Source organism: Galeopterus variegatus, unplaced genomic scaffold (assembly GCF_000696425.1).
Source record: "Galeopterus variegatus unplaced genomic scaffold, G_variegatus-3.0.2 Scaffold1505, whole genome shotgun sequence".
NCBI classification, from domain to species: domain Eukaryota; kingdom Metazoa; phylum Chordata; class Mammalia; order Dermoptera; family Cynocephalidae; genus Galeopterus; species Galeopterus variegatus.
In genome coordinates, this window is record NW_007727616.1 from 156,406 (window position 1) to 176,719 (window position 20,314).

General features: G+C 53.0%; 2 protein-coding genes across 3 annotated transcripts in view; one reads left to right on the top strand and one right to left on the bottom strand.

Annotated features, from left to right (window-relative positions):
* Nucleotides 1–1,651: 1,651 nt before the first annotated feature.
* On the top strand, nucleotides 1,652–9,253 carry GLI1 (GLI family zinc finger 1). Its single transcript, XM_008577397.1, has 11 exons — nucleotides 1,652–1,780; nucleotides 2,015–2,107; nucleotides 2,371–2,566; nucleotides 2,818–2,962; nucleotides 3,314–3,403; nucleotides 3,495–3,632; nucleotides 3,925–4,074; nucleotides 4,863–5,027; nucleotides 5,697–5,927; nucleotides 6,514–6,781; nucleotides 7,311–9,253. The coding sequence occupies exons 1-11, from the start codon at nucleotides 1,681–1,683 to the stop codon at nucleotides 9,050–9,052; spliced, it is 3,318 nt and encodes a 1,105-aa protein (XP_008575619.1). The 5' UTR covers nucleotides 1,652–1,680; the 3' UTR covers nucleotides 9,053–9,253.
* Nucleotides 9,243–20,314, bottom strand: part of ARHGAP9 (Rho GTPase activating protein 9) — a 14,823-nt gene continuing 3,751 nt past the window's right edge. Inside the window, exons 2-18 of one of the 2 annotated variants that reach the window (XM_008577395.1) lie at nucleotides 16,834–16,901; nucleotides 16,190–16,523; nucleotides 15,435–15,658; nucleotides 14,318–14,542; nucleotides 14,031–14,144; nucleotides 13,734–13,838; nucleotides 13,471–13,532; nucleotides 13,238–13,328; nucleotides 12,944–13,039; nucleotides 12,727–12,825; nucleotides 12,375–12,516; nucleotides 12,171–12,278; nucleotides 11,736–11,834; nucleotides 11,489–11,566; nucleotides 11,287–11,340; nucleotides 10,908–11,042; nucleotides 9,243–9,684 (exon numbers count right to left, since the gene is read on the bottom strand). In XM_008577395.1, coding sequence (XP_008575617.1) covers nucleotides 9,680–9,684; nucleotides 10,908–11,042; nucleotides 11,287–11,340; nucleotides 11,489–11,566; nucleotides 11,736–11,834; nucleotides 12,171–12,278; nucleotides 12,375–12,516; nucleotides 12,727–12,825; nucleotides 12,944–13,039; nucleotides 13,238–13,328; nucleotides 13,471–13,532; nucleotides 13,734–13,838; nucleotides 14,031–14,144; nucleotides 14,318–14,542; nucleotides 15,435–15,658; nucleotides 16,190–16,523; nucleotides 16,834–16,901 — 2,039 coding nt within the window. In that variant the 3' untranslated portion in view covers nucleotides 9,243–9,679. Of the gene's footprint in view, nucleotides 9,685–10,467; nucleotides 10,574–10,907; nucleotides 11,043–11,286; nucleotides 11,341–11,488; nucleotides 11,567–11,735; nucleotides 11,835–12,170; nucleotides 12,279–12,374; nucleotides 12,517–12,726; nucleotides 12,826–12,943; nucleotides 13,040–13,237; nucleotides 13,329–13,470; nucleotides 13,533–13,733; nucleotides 13,839–14,030; nucleotides 14,145–14,317; nucleotides 14,543–14,641; nucleotides 14,799–15,434; nucleotides 15,659–16,189; nucleotides 16,524–16,833; nucleotides 16,902–20,314 lie in introns of those variants that run through there. The other variant, XM_008577396.1, reaches the window with a different exon arrangement.

A 20,314-nucleotide genomic window follows, 5' to 3' on the forward strand; every position in this document is an offset into this window, starting at 1 on the left:
GGGGCGGGCGGGGGAAGCGGAGCCGTCTGCAGCCAGAGCCTGCGGCGGCGACTTGGGTGGGCCGAGAAGGCACGGGGGCGGAGAAGGCGGGACCGGAGAAGGGGGGCGGGGCCGACTCCTGGGAGTTGGGGAACGGGGGTGCAAGGGGGGGGGCTCCAGAAAATAGGGAGACCCAAAGATGATTCAGGGCTCCGGCAGGAAAACCCTAGAGCTCTGTGCCCGATCCCGCACTCTCACCCACATTCCAGAGAAACTACCGAAGCTGGAGAAGTTGGAGACATTTCCCTTTTATTAGTGTGAAGGGGAGACGTGGGTGGGCTGTGGCACGCGTGGGCGAGGAGGGATGTCGCCCCATTACCATCGCGGCTCCTGGGCGGCTGGGCAGTGGGTCAGGAAGATGACTGAGTAGGCACATTTTGGGGATGTCTCTCTAGTGTTTGGGGGGTCGTTTGCGAGCCCGTCTCCTTCCCCTGGATGATTCATAGAGGAAGGAGGCGGGAGCTTATCCCCCCCATCCAGCTGCCAGCCAGCTGTGCCCCCCGCCCCCAACATTAGTGCCAAGGTCGAGTTGGGAGGTCTTGGATGCGGGATCCAGATCTTGGCTGGACAAGAAGTTAGGAAGGGTCCAGCCCAGGCTACGGGTCTTGGGCTGGGTCGTGGGGTCCGGGTTCCGCTCCCCACCTTACTCCGCCCTCACCCTAAATCCCAGCATCCCGGGATCACCCACCGCGCCGGCGGGCCGGCTCCGGGTAGTTCTCCACCCCACCCCGCCCCACCCCACCCTCACTCCCGGTAGACCGGAAAACCTGGGATGGAGCACAAACTGGAGTTTGAGGAGAAAAGCGGACAGCAGCACCGTCTCCTTCCTCACTACTCCCTTCTGATGGATGATGATTTTGTTTTTTTCATTCTCTCAAAGCATTCCCTCACAATCCCCTTCCTGTTTCCCAAAACGGAGACCAAAAGGATTAGGTGAGCTGAGATTTAAGCCACCCCACAATAACACCAGCTTCCATCCTTTGTACCCGGCAGGCCCAGGAGACTCCCCTCAGAAGCCTTACCCCCTCCTAAGCACAGTATTCTGCTTAAGGAAAGGGGGCAGATCATTCACTCCCTCCTGGGCTCCCCCCAGCCTCTGTCTGGACTGTGGTGAGGGCTCCCTCTGCTGGACACTGGAGAGATTGTAGACGGGCTGTCCCTGGGCAGAGGCAAGTGAAGGAAAGAGAAAGGAGCTCAGGCAAAGCAGCCCAATGCTTGAAGTCATTCTCTGCATGAGTTCCCTCATCCACTCTTCAAAGCTGGCCCACAGTCAGAGCACGAAAAAGCTGAGGGCCAATGGCACTGAAACCTCATGTACTCGCAATTGCTTCATATCACTCCCTGCCCCTGCCACAGACCACCCAGGCAAAGCTACCCAGTTCCCAAAAAGACCCCCAAGACTGCAAGACTGCCTCTGCCTCCTTGAGATGTTTCTCCTTATTTCCTCACTGGCTGAATGATGTTATTTTTAACTTGATTTCCATGGCAGATGTCTCAGAAGGGCTGGGGGCACAGGGGAAGTTCTGCCCAGGGTTCTGTGCCTGAGATTGTCATCTGACCTTCCCTATTTCCCTCCACTTTTATAATTTGCAGCTCTATCTTCCCCTTCTGCAGTGTCCCCACTCCCTCCTCTGAGACACCATGTTCAACTCGATGACCCCACCGCCAGTCAGTAGCTATGGCGAGCCCTGCTGTCTCCGACCCCTACCCAGTCAGGGGGCGTCCAGCATGGGGACAGAAGGTCAGTGCATATACCAATCCCTGGGCTTTGAGGAATTGGCAGATCTCTTATCCAGCCCCAGGATCTCTCTGAGCCCCACCCCCACCCCATGCCAGTTTCCCATCTACAGAAGGATTTGAGGCCCCATTGCCATATGGGCTTGGAATCTGGGATCAGGTATTGCCTGGGGTTGCAAGGTGAGGCCTTTTGTGTCCTCCATTCCCATCCTTCATTCCAGCTGTCTCTCTTCTCTAGGACTGTCTGGTTTGCCCTTCTGCCACCAAGCCAACCTCATGTCCAGCCCCCACAGTTATGGGCCAGCCAGAGAGACCAACAGCTGCACTGAGGGTGAGGCCTCAGGCAACGCCTCTTCCCTCTCTGCCCCTCTGGGACTTGTTCTGCAGGAGAAAGTGGGAGGGCAGAGTTCTAACTTGGAGGAGGAAATGCTTGGAGATGTGAGGGGTCAGAACACCATCAAGAGGTCACAGATGGGCTCATCAGGGCAAAACAGAGTCAAGTATCGCTTTTTTTCTGACAGTTGGGACCCACAGGTTGGGTGCATGGAGGGACTTGCCCTTTACCATATCTATTTCCCCTGTCTCTTGCCCCAGGCCCACTCTTTCCTCCTCCCCGGAGTACAGTCAAGTTCACCAAGAAGCGGGCACTCTCCATCTCACCTCTGTCAGATGCCAGCCTGGACCTGCAGACAGTTATCCGCACCTCGCCCAGCTCTCTTGTCGCCTTCATCAACTCACGCTGCACATCTCCAGGAGGCTCCTATGGCCATCTCTCCATTGGCACCATGAGGTGCAGGCAGCCCCAGGCTAAGAGGCCCATAAAACCCCTACCAGAATCTATTAAAAGCCTCAAGCCCTCCAAACTGCCTGACCCTATTTGAATCCCAATCATTTCAAAGGCATTGAAACCCTTCTCGGTAATGTCCTGGGACTGTCTCAATCACTTCTCATTCCAAGTCTTCCAGAAATGCTCCAAATAGCCCAAGAACTCATGAGACTTTTTGATATTCTTAAGTAATTGCTTCCTCTCCTCCTTTTCAGCCCATCTCTGGGATTTCCACCCCAGATGAATCACCAAAAAGGGACCTCACCTTCCTTCGGGGTCCAGCCCTGTGGTCCCCATGACTCCACCCGGGGTGGGATGATGACACATCCTCAGTCCCGGGTTCCCCTCCCAACTTGCCAGGTGAGAATCCCCATGTTCCTACCTGATTTCCCTCAGCTCAGGGTGGGTGGGTGCACGGTGAATTCTATAGGGGAAAGGTGAAGGAAAGACAGGAAATTTAAAAGTTTTCAGTACCAGTAAAGAGGTATGAGTGTTGGAGGTTGCTCTTTGGGATTGAATCAGACTCTTCCAGTTGTGATCCCCCCTTTCGCCCTTCCCATTCATCAGTGCAGTCTGAGAAGGAAGTCCCTTCCAAACCCAGAGGTTCCAGTTGCATGGGGTGGGGCACTCAGGGCAGGAAGATATGACCAGGCTCTGTTTTCCTTCTGCCCAGTTCTACCCTCATCACCCTCACCTCTTCCCCTGAAACAGCTAAAGTCTGAGCTGGACTTGCTGGTTGGCAAGTGCCCGGAAGAGCCCTTGGAAGGTGATATGTCTAGCCCCAACTCCACAGGCACACAGGTGAGGGGAGGGGTGTGGGCTTTACCTTTGGGACCTGAGCAAAACAAAAGCTGTAACCCAAGTGACCCTAAGCTTTTCTGTCCTGCCCTAGGATCCCCTGTTAGGGATGCTGGATGGGAGGGAGGACCTTGAGAGAGAGGAGAAGCCTGAGCCTGAATCTGTGTATGAGACTGATTGCCGCTGGGATGGCTGCAGCCAGGAATTTGACTCCCAGGAGCAGCTGGTGCACGTGAGCCCCAGGGGGTAACAGGAATGGCTTGCTGAAGACTGTAGGAGATTCTGGGTGGGACATCATGGAATCTGGCTGAGGGTAGGTCAGAGGTTGTGTTCAGTTGGGTAGGCAGAAGCTTAGAAGCTGTAGCTTTGCTTCAGAGAACTGGAAGACCTGATGATGTTCTTCCTGCCCCTTCTTCCCCTGTGAAGTGGAGCTGTGGAGGAAAAATAGGGGGTTGAGGGAAGGTCTGTTCTGGGTCTCAGGGGTACAGGGCAGCCTTGGAGAGCCTTTGAATCTCCTCCCTCAGCACATCAACAGTGAGCACATCCATGGGGAGCGGAAGGAGTTCGTGTGCCATTGGGGGGGCTGCTCCAGGGAGCTGAGGCCCTTCAAAGCCCAGTACATGCTGGTGGTGCATATGCGCAGACACACAGGCGAGAAGCCACACAAGTGCACGGTGAGACACCCACTTCCCAAGCCCGACGTACCTCCTGCAATCGGTGCTCCCCATCAATACAGGGCCCAAGGCAGACTTTGGAGGTCTTTTCCTCCATCAAGAAATATTAAGGGCCAAGCCCGTGGCGCACTCGGGAGAGTGCGGCGCTGGGAAGGCAGCAGCGCTCCCGCCGAGGGTTCGGATCCTATATAGGGATGACCGGTGTGCTCACAGTGCTCACTGGCTGAGCGCAGTGCGGCTGGTCTCAAAAAGGACAAAAAAAAAAAAAAAAATTAAAAGTCATATTTTTATTACTGTGCTAATATAATTAATATATTGCTATATGTTAAGACATTTTCTTGGACATAAAAGCTCATTTCTTTCCTAAGTTTGAACAGAAATTAAAACATGTCCATGGGCCCCTTAAAGTATTGTGGGCTCTCAGTACTGTGCCTACTAACTCTGTCTAATGGGTAAGCCCTGCATCAAGGACATAAGCCTGTTGCCCAGGACACCCCATCCTAGGAGAGTCTATGATCCCCATGCAAGATCTGCTCTGGCTTGACCAGGAGATCACATTTCCTCATCTCCATGTCTCCAAAGGCAGAGTGCCTCCAGCTGCTTCTCTTCCCCTAGCTCTTGCCTGCCCATGTCTCCTAATGTTGGGAATTTTCTTGAAGCCCCAATCCCTCCCATCTTGAGTTCTATTCTCTGATGAATGTCTCTTTTGAGATTTAGGATTCCATATCTTTTAATCTCCATATCTTCTGTCTAAGAGCTATCCTTTGACCCTCTCCCATGTCCCCCAGTTTGAAGGGTGCCGGAAGTCATACTCACGCCTTGAAAACCTGAAGACGCACCTGCGGTCACACACAGGTGAAAAGCCATACATGTGTGAGCATGAGGGCTGCAGTAAAGCTTTCAGCAATGCCAGTGACCGAGCCAAGCACCAGAATCGGACCCACTCCAATGAGGTGAATGCCCCTCCCCACTTGAGAAGCTACCTACCAAGGAGATTTCCCCGTAAGAAATCCCTTAGCCCGGCACCCACTCCACAGAGGTGAGTCCCCGCCTCCCTGTATAACTCACCCAGAGAAGGCGTTTCTGAAACCAAGAATTTTCACTTGCCACTCCTCCTCCTATCTCTAACCAGCCAAGAATTAACTAAAATAGACCCAGTCTACAGGAGACCCCTGACACCTCCAACTCCTGAATTTATGAGGCCTTTCAGCCCTGGTTAACTTCATCTTTCCCAGGCCTGGGCTGTCAGTTTTCCTAATCTTCCCCTTAATCCCTTCCCCTCATCTGTTACTATTACACAAGGGCCTCCACCCCCTTACTTCCTTGGGTGCTGTGTGTTCTTCCTTTATGCCGCCTTGTCGCCACCACCTTTTTCCCATTACTTCTGCATTTTTCTTTTTTTTTTTTAAAAGATGACCGGTAAGGGGATCTTAACCCTTGACTTGGTGTTGTCAGCACCACGCTCAGCCAGTGAGCGAACCGGCCATCCCTATGTGGGATCCGAACCCGGGGCCTTGGTGTTATCAGCACCGCACTCTCCCGAGTGAGCCACGGGCCGGCCCTACTTCTGCATTTTTCTGCTTCGATCCCTTTGCCTTCAATCTTCACTCTCTGCTCCACAGAAGCCATATGTGTGTAAGCTCCCTGGCTGCACCAAACGCTATACAGATCCCAGCTCACTTCGAAAACATGTCAAGACAGTTCATGGTCCTGATGCTCATGTGACCAAGCGGCACCGAGGCGATGGCCCCCTGCCCCGGGCACAGTCCCTTTCCACAGTGGAGCCCAAGAGAGAGCACGATGGAGGCCCCATCAGGGACGAGAGCAGGCTGACCGTGCCAGAGGGTGCCACGGTGAGACAGCCCAGGCAGTCCCCTGCCTCCATACCCCAGCCTGCCCTGCTGGCTTCTTTCTAATCTCTTTCCAACCCATCCATCCCACCTATACAAATCACTCTTCTGCAGCCATCAGTCCTGTCATTGTTCCAGTGTTGCTTCTTGGGCTACCCAAAATCTAGGGATTTTAGTGTTGTTAATTATTTAATTGGTTCAACAAGCTGTTTCTTAAATAGCACTTACTGTATTGTTTCAAGCCTTTTGCATACATAATGTCATGTACTCCTTACAACAACTTCATGAGAAAGTAACTTATTCTCCCCATTTCCAGATGAGGAAACTCAGCCACAGAGAAATTGCCCAAGGTCGCAGAACTAATAGCAAGAATTTGAGCCCAGGTAGTCTGTGCTCAGCCTAGGCTCTTCTCATAAAACACCTCTCTTCCAGTTTGCCCCAAGTCTCTTACCCGCTCAGCCCTCTCTACACTTGTAAGCTTTCTCTCAGCCCCAGAAGACACTGGACACAGGCTTCGGCCACTCACCAAGTCAGGGGAGCTGTGGGGAAGTGGGAAGAGTATCGCCCTCAGCCCACATCTTCCCCACAGAAGCCACAGCCAAGCCCTGGGGCTCAGTCATCCTGCAGCAGCGACCACTCCCCGGCAGGCAGCGCGGCCAATACAGACAGCGGTGTGGAAATGACTGGCAATGCAGGGGGCAGCACTGAGGACCTGTCCAGCTTGGATGAGGGGCCTTGCGTTGCTGGCACTGGTCTGTCCACTCTTCGCCGCCTTGAGAACCTCAGGCTGGACCAGTTGCATCAGCTCCGGCCAGGAGGGCCCCGGGGGCTCAAACTGCCCAGCTTGACCCACACTGGTAAGACATGTTGCTGGGCTGAGATCTGAACCTGCCTTGAGGTTGGAAGGAGGAGGTCACCCTTCAGGACTGCCATATGGCACCTTTATACAATTAGAAAAAGGTTCCCCTTGGGCCAGCCCACGGCTCACTTGGAAGAGTGTGGTGCTGATAACACCAAGTCAAGGGTTAAGATCCCCTTACTGGTCATCTTATAAAAAAAAGAAAAAAGAAAAAGGTCCTCCTTCCTCAAGAAAATTTCCTTCTATCAGAAAATTGTTGTGAAAAAAATATATACAAGGTCTCTGATGTGAATGCTGTCCCCTGGGATTGTGCAGTGTACAACCTATACAACTGTTCACAGTGGCCCTGAATACCCAGTAACCCAGAAGCAGAATAGGCATGGGAGCAGTAGGAGATAGAGCACTGAGTGATTTATGGTTAAGGACCCTGTCCCTGGGACTCTAGGACAAGGTTGTCCCATGGGGGAGGCAGGGTGAGATTCAGGGGGCTCCCTGGCTACCCTGCCTTCTCTCCCTGTCACTTGCAGGCACCCCTGTGTCCCGCCGCCTGGGCCCACCAGCCTCTCTTGACCGCCGCAGCAGCAGCTCCAGCAGCATCAGCTCTGCCTATACTGTTAGCCGCCGCTCCTCCCTGGCTTCGCCTTTCCCCCCTGGATCCCCACCAGAGAATGGGGCATCCTCCCTGCCTGGCCTCACACCTGCCCAGCACTACCTGCTCCGGGCAAGATGTGCTTCAGCCAGGGGGGGTGGTACTCCACCCACTGTAGCACCTGTCCTGGATCGGATGGGAGGTCCTCCTGTACCTCCTTGGAGAAGCCGAGCTGAGTATCCAGGATACAACCCCAATGCAGGGGTCACCCGGAGGGCCAGTGACCCAGCCCGGGCTGCTGACCGCCCTGCTCCAGCCAGAGTCCAGCGGTTCAAGAGCCTGGGTTGTGTCCACACACCCCCCACTGTGGCAGAGGGAGGTCAGAACTTTGATCCTCACCTCCCAACCTCTGTCTATTCACCACAGCCCCCCAGCATCACTGAGAATGTTGCTATGGACACCAGAGGGCTACGAGAGGAGCCAGAGGTTGGGGCCTCCATGATGGGTAGTGATCTCATCCCCTATGTGGAATTCCCACCTGCTGATACTCTAGGATATGGGGGACCTGAGGGAGCAGCAGCTGAGCCTTATGTAACTAGGGGTCCAGGCTCCCTGCCTCTTGGGCCTGGTCCACCCACCAACTATGGCCCCAACCCCTGTCCCCAGCAGATCTCCTATCCTGACCCCAACCCAGAAACATGGGGTGAGTTCCCTTCCCACTCGGGTCTATACCCAGGCCCCAAGACTCCAGGTGGAGGCTATAGCCAGTGTCCTCGACTTGAACATTATGGACAAGTGCAGGTCAAGCCGGAACAGGGGTGCCCAGTGGGGTCTGACTCCACAGGACTGGCACCCTGCCTCAATACCCATACCAATGAAGGGCCTCCTCGCCCACAGCCTCTATTCTCCCACTACCCCCAACACCCTCCTCCCCAATATCCCCAGTCAGGCCCCTACACCCAGCCACCCCATGATTATCTCCCTTCAGAACTCAGGCCTGGCCTGGATTTTGATTCCCCTACTCATTCCACAGGACAGCTCAAGGCTCAGCTTGTGTGTAATTATGTTCAGTCTCAACAGGACCTACTGTGGGAAGCTGAGGGCAGGGCAGATGCCCCAGTCCAGGAACCTCCCTACCAGAGTCCCAAGTTCCTAGGGGGTTCCCAGGTTAGCCCAGGCCCTGCCAAGGCCCCAGTGGCCACATATGGACCTGGCTTTGCACCCAACTTGTCCAATCACAAGTCAGGCTCCTATCCCACCCCATCACCATGCCATGAAAATTTTGTGGGGGCAAACAGGGCTTGCCATAGGGCAGCAGCACCACCCCGACTTCTGCCCCCATTGCCCACTTGCTATGGGCCCCTCAAGGCAGGTGGCACCAACCCCAGCTGTGGCCATCCTGAGGTGGGCAGGCTGGGAGGGGGTCCTGCCTTGTACCCTCCTCCCGAAGGGCAGGTGTGTAACCCTCTGGACTCTCTTGATCTTGACAACACTCAGCTGGACTTTGTGGCTATTCTGGATGAGGCCCAGGGGCTGAGCCCTCCCCATTCCCATGATCAGGAGGTTATCTCTGAACACACCCCATCTCCCTCTGGGCCTCCCAACATGGCTGTGGGCAACATGAGTGTCTTACTGAGATCCCTGCCTGGGGAGACACAATTCCTCAACTCTAGTGCCTGAAGAGGAGGAATCCCATCCACAGATCTGCCTTTCCTAAGGGATATTCCAAAGAAGTCAGGGGGAGGAGCCATACCTCCCTGCGTAAGATGCCCCAGAGATGGGAGGAATGGGCTGGGGGCTGTATATAGTCTGTATATGGTTTGGGGAGAAATTTGATAATGACACTGTTTCCTGATAATAAAGGAACTGTATCAGAAAGAATATTTGAGGTGTTATTAACTTGGGGAGGGGTGATAACAGGAAACAAGAAGAGAAGCAGGGGTTAATGCACTAACTTTCCTCTTTAGAGTTCTCTTACCTCATCCCAACCCCTCAGGTCAGACTCACAAAGATGGAGACAAGTCATTTGGGGGACACAGGATTTAAAGGGATGTCCTCAAAACAACACCACCAACCCCATCACCAGAGGGTACACAACAGAGATCACTGGAAATACGTTTTCTCTTCTTCTTTGCCCACGTCAGTGGAAGAGGCTGGTGAAGTTGGTGAGCATCAACTGGACTAGCTGCCCAGGGTAGAGGGAATGAGCTGCCGGGTCAGATGTCTCCTGTTCTGGCCGAAACAGGGTTGGTCCAAAAACAATTCCCAGGTTGTGGGGGGTCATGCGGTTCTTATCTGAGTGTGCTATCACCCTGTGAGCAAAGGCCAAGGGGAGGGGACATAAGGCAGCAGCTTGCCACATCAAATCAATCTAATGCTTCAAAAGTTTAGGCAGGGAAGAATTCACTCTGGGATCCCTCTATGTGGTGGCTGAAAGAAACCAAGGAGAGAGCCTCAAGGGGAATGGAGATGGGCCAGTGGGGAAACCTTCAGGATACAACCTAGTGATACAACTGCCAGCTTCAGGGACTGCCTCTAGATCCCTCTCTGCTCACAATTTAGGAGGCTTTAATTCAAATGGCTCCTCTCAGGGCCGGCCCGTGGCTCACTCGGGAGAGTGCGGTGCTGATAACACCAAGGCCACGGGTTCGGATCCTACATAGGGATGGCCGGTTGGCTCACTGGCTGAGCGTGGTGCTGACAACACCAAGCTAAGGGTTGAGATCCCCTTACCGGTCATCTTTTTTTAAAAAAAACAAAAACAAATGGCTCCTCTCAGAAGTCACTGCCCAGGCCCAGCTCAGCCAAACAAGCCATCACCACTGCCCCAGTGGGAGACAAAGAAGCAGAAGGAAGGGAAAGGCAAGATTTCCCTTATTTCTCTCACAGCATCCCTGGGCTTATCTTGGTCCCATTTCCCATTTGATGCTGTCCTATCCAAAGGCTTTGACCCTGGTAATATGTTGCCAGCCTCCTCAACCTACCCACTAAATTTAGGTGTTTCCCTACCTTCACACCCCCCCGCCAACAGAATCTCTGCTGCAAGTCCCACTCTCCGTGCCCCAGCATGAACAAAAATGTTCAGTATTCCTGACCTGCATAAATGTTCCAGGAGGTACCGTAGAGTGTCATGGTTGGGCTTTGGCATTGAGCCTATTAATTCTTGTATTTGAGAGAGGCGCTGCTCTGATTCAGAGAGTGCTAGAAAGAGAAGTAATGAGAAGGGCATGGGAGTGAGGTTAGGGAAGGTGCTAGTACAGGGTGGGTAAATATTCTTTCCCATGCCCATGGAAGACATCTTTAATCTATCACAGCTTTCTTTTTCATGTGGCCCAATTGCAGCCTCAGAATTCTTTTCAACTCAGCCCTCTAAACATTCACAAAAAAACAACTGGAGTTGGAAAAAAACAAGTTGAAAATTATTTTCTATCTCTATGGACAGGGACAGAAGAGTGTAAGGGAGCTTCTACTGTATTCTTTATCACTCATTTCCCCCCATAGCAAGGGTTTTTTACCCAAAGCTCTCAACCCTTACCAAGGGCAGCACGAAAATGGGGCAGCAGCAGTGGGGGCACCAGAGGCTGGGGCAGCTCCCGGAGAAAAAGCTTCAGGGCTCCAGTGACCACATGAATATCATCCCATTCAGCACTGTCCAAATCTAATCGGCCTTCTGGAGGGAGAAGGAGGTACAGGGGGTTCAGGGCTCATAAAGGGCCAAAGGGATCCAGAGACTGACAGATCAGGAGTTCTGGAGAAATCCAGTCAAGGCAGACCACAGGAATGCCTAGAGGGTACACAGTGGGGCAAGACAGCAAAGGTGGGGATGGGGAGAGCCCTTCTAGGAGCAGAACGTGGGGAATCGATGGGAAGCAAGGAGAGTATGGGGAAGTTTCAGGGGTCTTGCATGTGAATACCTTGTCCTGGCTGTTCTGGGAACACATACCTCCCATCGGAGGTCACTGCACGCTCTGCAACATGTAGAAGGAGAGATCAAGAGCTAAGACATGCAGTTCCAGCCAGAAGGCCTCCCTGTTCTGCCAGCTCCCTCACTCAGAACACCCCTGGTACTGAGGCATGAACTTCCTAATACCACCGCTTGTCCACAAATCGTCTTACCTCTGTCTACCAGAAAGCGAAGTTTCTGGACCACTGCCAAGTTCCCACTCACTCGGTAAATACCATCCACATCTAGACCTAGGAGAGGTGGAAGGGAGCAGATTAGGGGTCCTGCTCTACAGTATGGGGACGAGGGATCTGACAGTGGAGAGGAAAAGGGCAATAGGAAGACTAAGATGTGGGAGGTGGGGAATTCTAGGCCTTGGCCTGTTGGAAGGGGAGATTCTAGGGTCTATGGGAGAATGACCTCTTTTATCCACAGCAGCAATGCAGAGCCTCACAAAGCTGGGCACTGTGTCATCTTCCCGCTGGCACAGTGATTCCAACTGGCAGCCGAACACCTGGTCTGGGGAGGCAGAGTGAGTGGGAAGCCAGCGTCATTCATGGAAACTCTTCTCAGCACAAATCTTCACCCCCAAGTGGGGCTGGCCCTCCTGTTTGCCTGTGCCAGTCGTGGGCAAGGAGGTACACCTCTCCTCACACCCCCCAACCAATTTGGATTAGTGGGAAAAGCAGTGGTAGCAGAAGGTTGTGATCTAGTTCTGGGAAGCTCTTCTCTGAGCCTCGCTGGAGCTTTATCATCCATGAAAGGGCTGATGCGGAGAGCAGGAATGTAAACGTGCTCGCAAACACTAAAGCAGGCACAAAAGAGCAGGGCCCCAGCTGGCCCAGCTCCCCTCACCTCGGAGCAGACCCCGCTCCTGCAGGCTTTGCAAGGGCGGTCTCTTGGCGATCAGCCGCTTTAGTTTGTTCCGCACGCGGTTCTGCTCAGTGCCTTCCGGACACCGACCTGTAGGAGGCCGGTAGAGCAGAGTGTGAGAGGCGTGGCGCGGCGGCGGAGCCGGGACGCGCTCCAGGTCCCGCCCTCCCCAGAAACGCCCCTCACTGGAGCTCCGGCGGCCGCTAAAGCGCAGCAGCGGCTTGGGCACCGGCTCCGACTCCTCTTCTTCGTCCTCCCCGGCGCTTAGCTCCCTCAGCTCCGCTGGTCCTGAGCCCGACAGACGCAGCTCCAGGGGGTTCTCCCGCTCCTGGACCCCGGTGGACGGGGTGGGCCGTGTCGGAGGTTGGAAGAGAGAGGAGAGAAATCTGCACCTTTGGCTCGAAGCAAGGAGATCATAAACTGCTGCTGGAGTCCCAGGTCCCAGCTCTACCCCAGGCCAGGGCTCTACACCGAGACCACCCTGCCCCCCACCGCCCCGTCTCCTGCGGTTCCTACCCGGGTCTCCCACCCGTCTAACCAGCCGCTCGATGACCGCCCGCAGAGCTCGGTGCCAGGCTCGCAGCTCGGTCTCGTGGTCCGATTGCAGCAGGAACTCGTGGCCAGGGACCGTGCGGATCTGAGGGGCCGGCGGGAAAAGGCTTGGGTCAGCAGGGAGTCGCATTAAAAAGCAGGGAGGTCGAGCGGGAGGCCCTCGGAGCGGGTGGGGCTTTGGGGACGCGCGGGAGAGCACTCACGTGCAGGACGTTGCGGCGGCTGGACAGGTGGCGGCCGTGCGCCAGGGCCGCCCCGCGCAGGTCCACGCTACTTTCCGGCCGGCTACCCAGTGGCCCCTGGTAATTAGGAGAGAAACTGAGGCCACGGTGCTTCCCTCACTGCTGCCCTCTCACCCGGTGGGCTGCGAGGAGGTAGCAGCCTCCATCATTCCTTCACCTTCCTCTACTCGGACCTCCACGCCTCCGCCCCCTCCATCGGCCTGAGGTGGGAAGAAGTTGCGCCCCAACCCCCCTGCACCCCTCTCTCACACTCACCCAGCCGGAGGAGGGCACAGCCTGCGGTGGCTCTCGGTAGAACACCAGGCTGTTACCTGCTAACACGACCCAAGATGGGCCCCAGTTCTTCCTGCGGGGGAGGTGGGAGGGCAGTGTTAGTAGTGAAAAAGTCACTCTAGCATTACGTGGGGAGGGCGCTCTCCCAACACTCTGCTCTACCCTACGCAATACAACAGCCTAGGCCCCCCCGCTGTACTCCCGGCTTTCCTCACCTGATCTTGCGCCCCCCCTGGGCAATTTTGGTCATGTTGAGCAGGCCCGACTTTTCCACCTCCTGGGAAGGGGAGGGAGTGGTGTCTGTAAGTCACGTTGTACCCTCCACAGTGGCCACAGCTTTCCCTAGGGTGAGGTCCCTTAAAGCTGGGGGGTGGGGTGGGTAAGGGAGGATACATACAAAGAGGAAGATGTTTTTGAGGAGCAGGAACTGGGGTTGCGGCAGGGAGGAATTGCCTTCGCAAGGGAATGGGAAACTCACATGGGGGTCGTCCAGGAGCTGCGGCAGAGGTCGAGGGGGCTGCGAGTCTGGAGGCTGGTCTGAGGCGGCAAGGTGGGAAGTGTGCTGGCTGAGGCAGGGGGAGCCCTGGGGAAAGGGGTTGGAAAAACAAATGGGGGAACCTTCAACTTCGGGGTCACTGGCTGTAGGAAGAAGAGGGGTGCGGATGTGGGTAAGAGGCAGGGGGTGTGATGGGTAATGAAGAATGTCTTGATAAAAGAGACAGTCCTAAAAAGTTGGCTTTTTCTGCATGTGATTGGGAGGTGGGGGGGATCTCACCTGTGGATTGAGCAGTTCTGGGGTCCCTGTGTCAGATCCTGAGCCCTTTGTTTGAGGTTGCAGGACACCGTTGTCCCTACTCAAGGTCTGTGTCCCCTCCATGGAGCCAGAGTTCTGGGTTAGGGAAGGGGGAGATAAAGCTACATTCAGATAGCACTTCAACCCCCTTCTCACAATTTGCTGATTCTTCTGATCTTCTGAGCGTCTCAGAGAGAAAACCCTGGGGCTCAGTAGGGAGAAGGAGGAGATCGAGGGGACAATGGGACAAGCAAGAGGGAAGGTCTCACCGTCTCTAGGGTGCGACTGCGGCGCGGTGGCTTCCAGGACTTGCAGCCCGTCAGCGAATGTACGTAGAAGCAGCGTCCGGAGCTGAGGTCCAGGTGCTGCTCCCAGGCATCCAGCCTCTGCAGTGGAGGGCATGCAGGGCCTGGGGGCGGGGACCGGGGACAGCGGCGAAGGTCCACCAGGTTACAGTACACAGGAGACTCTGACATGAGGGGCTGGGGTCCTGCCTGCCAGGAAAGAAGGAAGAAGGAGGTAGTTATTCTACCTGTGCCCTCAATCTTCTCTCCCCCTTACCCCTCCTCCTCCGTCCCCCACCATTTTCTCACCACCAGCTCCTGGCTGGGGTGACCCAGGTTCTGGGGGAGAAACCCCAGTCCCCAGATGCTTTTTAAAAATTCTTTCCCTCACAGTCTTTGCTTTTCTCCTCACTTCCTGTTGCCAACTTCCCTCCTCCCCCACCCCACCCCCATCCCATGGCCGCAGGAAAGGGGAACAGGCTTTTTGTGGGTGGGGGGTTGGGGGAGTACCCCACCCTCACATCCTGCAGGGTAAAGGAAGAGAGGGGTCAGAGACCCCTCTGTATGAGGGAGGAGGGGCCATTTTCCATCCACTAGTTAGAAAGAAAGAGGGGAAGGGCTGAACAAGGGAGTTACATCTCCATAGAGGACTTGCTGGTGACCTAGCAGGCAAGACTGGATACAGAAAAAAACCCTGCCCCAGGCTAGCAGGAGGAAGAGAGAAAAAGCATAGTGGGTTGGTCTTCTTTCAGTCCCTCTATTGTGCCAGGTTCCCTGTCCCCTCACGGCCTTTGCTACTGCTGTCTCTTCTCATCTAGTTTGCCTTAAGGCTGCCTCTTCCTCCTTCAGATTCAACTAAATACCACCTCCTCAGAAATGCCTTCCCAGACCACCACATTTACTCTTCTTTGTCGTGCTTATCACTATCCAGGATTATCTTGCTTATTTGTTTATTTGTTTGTTACCCCCAGGGAGTCTCTGAGGGCTGGGATGTTGTCTGTCCTGGGATGTTGTCTGTTCTGTTTGCCGTTGTGCCTAGAACAGGGCCCAGCAGCAAAAATTTGCTGACTAACCGTGCTCAAGTAGAAGAGGTGTGACTCACCATGTTGGCATTGGCCTCTGTCAGCAAGTCTTCCTGGGAGACGGATCTTCCACTTGGTCCTTCCTGAAGGGGCTTCAGGAGGCTGGGCCTCAAATTGGCAACACTGACACTTCTACACATTTTGGGTGGCAGAGGGGGAGGCTGCTTGGATGTAGCCTGGGGTCTGTTTGGGGATGCCTGAGACAGGTGCAGCTCCTCTGGAGAGCCCTGAAACGACTTTGGCCCTGGAAATAGAAATATGGAGAGGGGGGGGGCAGGTGATCACAGGCATGATGTTGGCTGGATCCCGGGCTTCAGGAGGCTGGGCCTCAAATTGGCAACACTGACACTTCTACACATTTTGGGTGGCAGAGGGGGAGGCTGCTTGGATGTAGCCTGGGGTCTGTTTGGGGATGCCTGAGACAGGTGCAGCTCCTCTGGAGAGCCCTGAAACGACTTTGGCCCTGGAAATAGAAATATGGAGAGGGGGGGGGCAGGTGATCAGAGGCATGATGTTGGCTGGATCCCCCATCCTGGAAGCTCACAGAAAAGACAGGAGGGTGGAGGGAAGCTGTGGAAAATGACATGACCTGGAAGGCTTGGGACTAGGAGGAGAGGTGATGGGATGGGAACAACACGGTGGGATGGGGTTAGGCTGATCAGAGCAAAATAAGGAAAGGAGGTCAGCAGAAGGTTAAAGAATGGGGATCCTCCTGGTAATTCCCAGAAGCCAGGGAGGTAGGAAGGTGATGGGGGAGAGTTTAGGGCTTACTCACCAGGACTCCAGAGGGATTGGCTGCAGGTGATGGTAGTTGGGCTTTGGGAAGGGATACATTCCTCAATCATGTAGGCAGCTGGGACAAAGATGGGTCGGGAGGTAGAAGGTGCACCAAGGCGCCTTGCCAACCACCAGTCTGAGTTGGTCTTTCGAAGCAGTAGGAATCTGTCCCCTTCAGCCAGACATACCTGCCGGCCATCTGCCCCAGTGTAGGTAAAGGCATAGAGGGCACAGAGCTGGGATCCCTGAGAAGGACTTTGGGGCCTCAGCCCTAGGCTCCCCCAGGTACTTGGCCACCACCTGCCTGATAGCATTGTAGTAAGTACTGTCACCTGTGGGAAAAGGGAGCATTGGAGATCCAAAAGGAAATGGGACTGGCTGCCTCCAGGCAGAGAGACATGGCTCTAAGATCAGTATTGGGGGGAGGTAAGGACAGGAACCATCAGGTGAGAGGAGAGGGTAAAGCAGAGGGCCTGGGTGGGGATCAGTTACAGGTTTTGGGGGCTGAGAACTCCTGGGTGTTGTGTCTGGTGAGGAAGTACATAAGTAAGATGAGAGAGGATGTGGTCAGCCAGGGCTGCCTGGCCGGCAAGGCAGGAAATCAGAGGAGATGACCTAGCTTGGTAATTTTCTGCCAAATACCTTGTGGGGCCCATCAGAAGATCCAGAGGCAGGAGGAGTTGTTCCTTGGTGGTGGTGGGAATCTTGAGCTGGACACAGGAAGGAAATAAGGAGAAAGAATCAGGTCTGAGTCAGAAACACAGGGAAAGAGACAGGAGGTAATGACAAAGAAAAAGAAGTTTGTGACCCTTTATAAAATTTGCACAAGCATCAATGTTTCCGTTACCAATCACCTCAGACCTAAAGCTGCATGTTTCCTGTGCAGACTCAGAGAGACACAGAGACAGAGAAACAGAGAGCCAGAAAAATAGTAAGACCAAATCAGAGAGAAACACAAAGGGGCTGGGAGAAACACAGAGAGGTCCAGAGTGGACATATCATCATTCTCCCAATCCAAGACACATTTTGGGAGCTGAGAAGCTTTGATATAATCCTTACATAAGTCTCTTGAGATGGTACCCTACTTTAGTGTGTGGCTTCATTCATTCACACTCAACAAGGATTGAGCACCTCCTATGTACAAGAAGCAGTATTAGGCACTGGAGATAAGAGAAGGGAATGAACCCTCTTGGAGCTTCTTAAGGAGAGACAGATCTTAACTAATGACACAGTAAAATTTTTAATTACGATTGAATCAGGGATATGGAAAAGTAGTACATGATAGTATGACAGATGATGAGGGGACCGATGTCAGCTTCTCCCTGGTGGAAGGTGGGAACTGACCCCAGGGATTGCCAGCACTTTAAAACCTTCCTTCTTACCTGACCAACGCGCTTTTCCCCTTCTTTCAGTTTTTCCACTGTATAATGTGAGGCTTTCTTTCTTTCTTTTTTTTTTTTCCAAAAGATGACCAGTAAGAGGATCTTAACCCTTGACTTGGTGTTGTCAGCACCACGCTCTCCCAAGTGAGCAACCGGCCATCCCTATATAGAGATCCGAACCCGCGGCCTTGGTGTTCCAAGTGAGCCACGGGCCAGCCCAAAAGTGATGCTTTCTGTTTGCATCTGGAGAGGTGGGATGTGAGTGTCCCTCCCCACTGGTGACATGAGAGAGCCAGCTCTCCTCCCCTGATATGTGATCTGAGGGCTGGGTGGACAGTACTGGGTTCTGCCTCAGTGACCTTCTTCCTTAGTGACCTTCTTCCTCAGTTTGCTCCACTTTTAACACATGGAGAAACCTACCCCTCAGCTCTTCCTTCCCACTTCCAAAATGGTGACTAACTTCATCCATTCATTCATTCACCTGGTGTTTGTTAAGTAAATCCCATCCTCTTCTGCCTTCTTCAAAGCTCTCTCTTACTGACTCCTTCCAAGTCATTTTCTTTTTTTTCTTTTAAAAGATGACGGGTAAGGGGATCTTAACCCTTGACTTGGTGTGTCAGCACCACGCTCTCCCAAGTGAGCTAACCAGCCATCCCTATATGGGATCCGAACTCGTGGCCTTGGTGTTGTCAGCACCACACTCTCCCGAGTGAGCCAGGGGCCGGCCCCATTCCCATTCATTTTCAAATGTATCTAAGAAGTCTCTCCCATCTTCAGACAAGCCTCTCCATACTGGGCTCTCCAGTTACTACCTGGTGTCTCTCTCTCTTCCTTCTTAACAGTCAAACTTCTTGAAAGAGTTGCCTATACATACGGGTCTTCATTTCCTCTCCCCTCACTCCCCAGCCTAGGGTCACTCCTCACTAGGGTCATCCCTGACCTTGCATGCACACTTTGTAGTTCTTATGTGGCTTGACATCTCAGCTGTATGCAACACCATTGACCTTTCTTTCTTTCTACAAACATTCAGCTGGTGGCCCTCTTACCTTTCTAGCAGCTCCTTTTCTGTGGCATAAGGAAGGACCTTCCTCTGTCTATTCCTTAAATCTTAGAAGTCTATCTGTGATCCTGTGCCCTTTGCACTCTACACACTATCCTTGGGTGGTCTTGTTCTCTCCCCAGCTCAAATAACCTTCATATGCTGCTAAGTACCATATCTCCAGTCTAGATCTTTCTCTGGCTCCAGTCTCACCCACTCTCTACTGAAAAACTCCCCTTGGGTATTTCACAGGTACCACAAAGTCGGTATGTACTAAGCTGATCTTGTCAGTTTTCCCCATGAACCCATTTCTCTTCCAGTATCACTATTCAGTTAAATTTAAATTCAATAAGTTCCACACCAGCCAGCCACCAAAAAAAAAAAAAAAGGTTTTCCAGTTAGCTCAGTTGTTTAGAGTGCTGTGTCGATAAATTCAATAAGTATTCATTGAAGGGCCGGCCCGTGGCTCACTCAGGAGATTGCGGTGCTGATAACGCCAAGGTTGCGGGTTCGGATCCTATATAGGGATGGCCGGTTCACTCACTGGCTGAGCGTGGTGCTGACAACACCAAGTCAAGGGTTAAGATCCCCTTACGGTCATCTTTCAAAAAAAGAAAAAAAATTATTTATTGAATGCTTACTACCATATATGTCAGGCAGGGACTGTGTACTAGGCATGGTCAATTAAGATGGTAAATGTGGTCCCTGCCCTCTCTTAACATTTAAAATACAGAGTGATAATAATAATCACTATGATAGAGGAAGTACTATCATTTGTTGGAGCACATAGAGTGTGCCTGATAGCCCATGCCAGAAACCTGGCAGCCAACCTTAATTCCTCATTTCCTCACTACCCATATTCAATTGGTTACCAAATACTGCAATTTCTTTTCTTTTTTTTAAATTAAGGTTGTTAATCAGCTGAAGAACACTGCAATTTATGCTTTTCCAGTCTTCCTACTTCTTTTTATCCCTACAACTACCACCTTTTTAGTCTAGATGATATAACCTTCTAACTATTCTCCTTGCATATAGTTCTGCTTTCCTGTGCATTCCTGGCACAGAAGCCAGAGTGACCTTTATTTTCTTTTTTTAAATAGATGACCAGTAAGGGGATTTTAACCCTTGACTTGGTGTTGTCAGCACCACACTCTCCCAAGTGAGCCATGGGCCGGCCCTCAGAGTGACCTTTCTGAAACACAAATAGTAGTGCTACCACTCCTCTGACTTCAACTTTATTTTATTTTATTTTAATTTTTTAAAAAGATGACTGGTAAGGGGATCTTAACCCTTGGCTTGGTGTTGTCAGCATCACGTTCAGCTAGTGAGCGAACCGGCCATCCCTATATAGGGATCTGAACCCATGGCCTTGGTGTTATCAGCACCACACTCTCCCAAGTGAGTCACGGGCTGGCCCTTGACTTCAACTTTTTTTTTTTTTTTTTCAAAAGATGACCGGTAAGGGGATCTTAACCCTTGGCTTGGTGTTGTCAGCACCACGCTCTCCCAAGTGAGCCATGGGCCGGCCCTCAGAGTGACCTTTCTGAAACACAAATAGTAATGCTACCACTCCTCTGACTTCAACTTTATTTTATTTTATTTTAATTTTTTAAAAAGATGACTGGTAAGGGGATCTTAACCCTTGGCTTGGTGTTGTCAGCACCACGTTCAGCTAGTGAGTGAACCGGCCATCCCTATATAG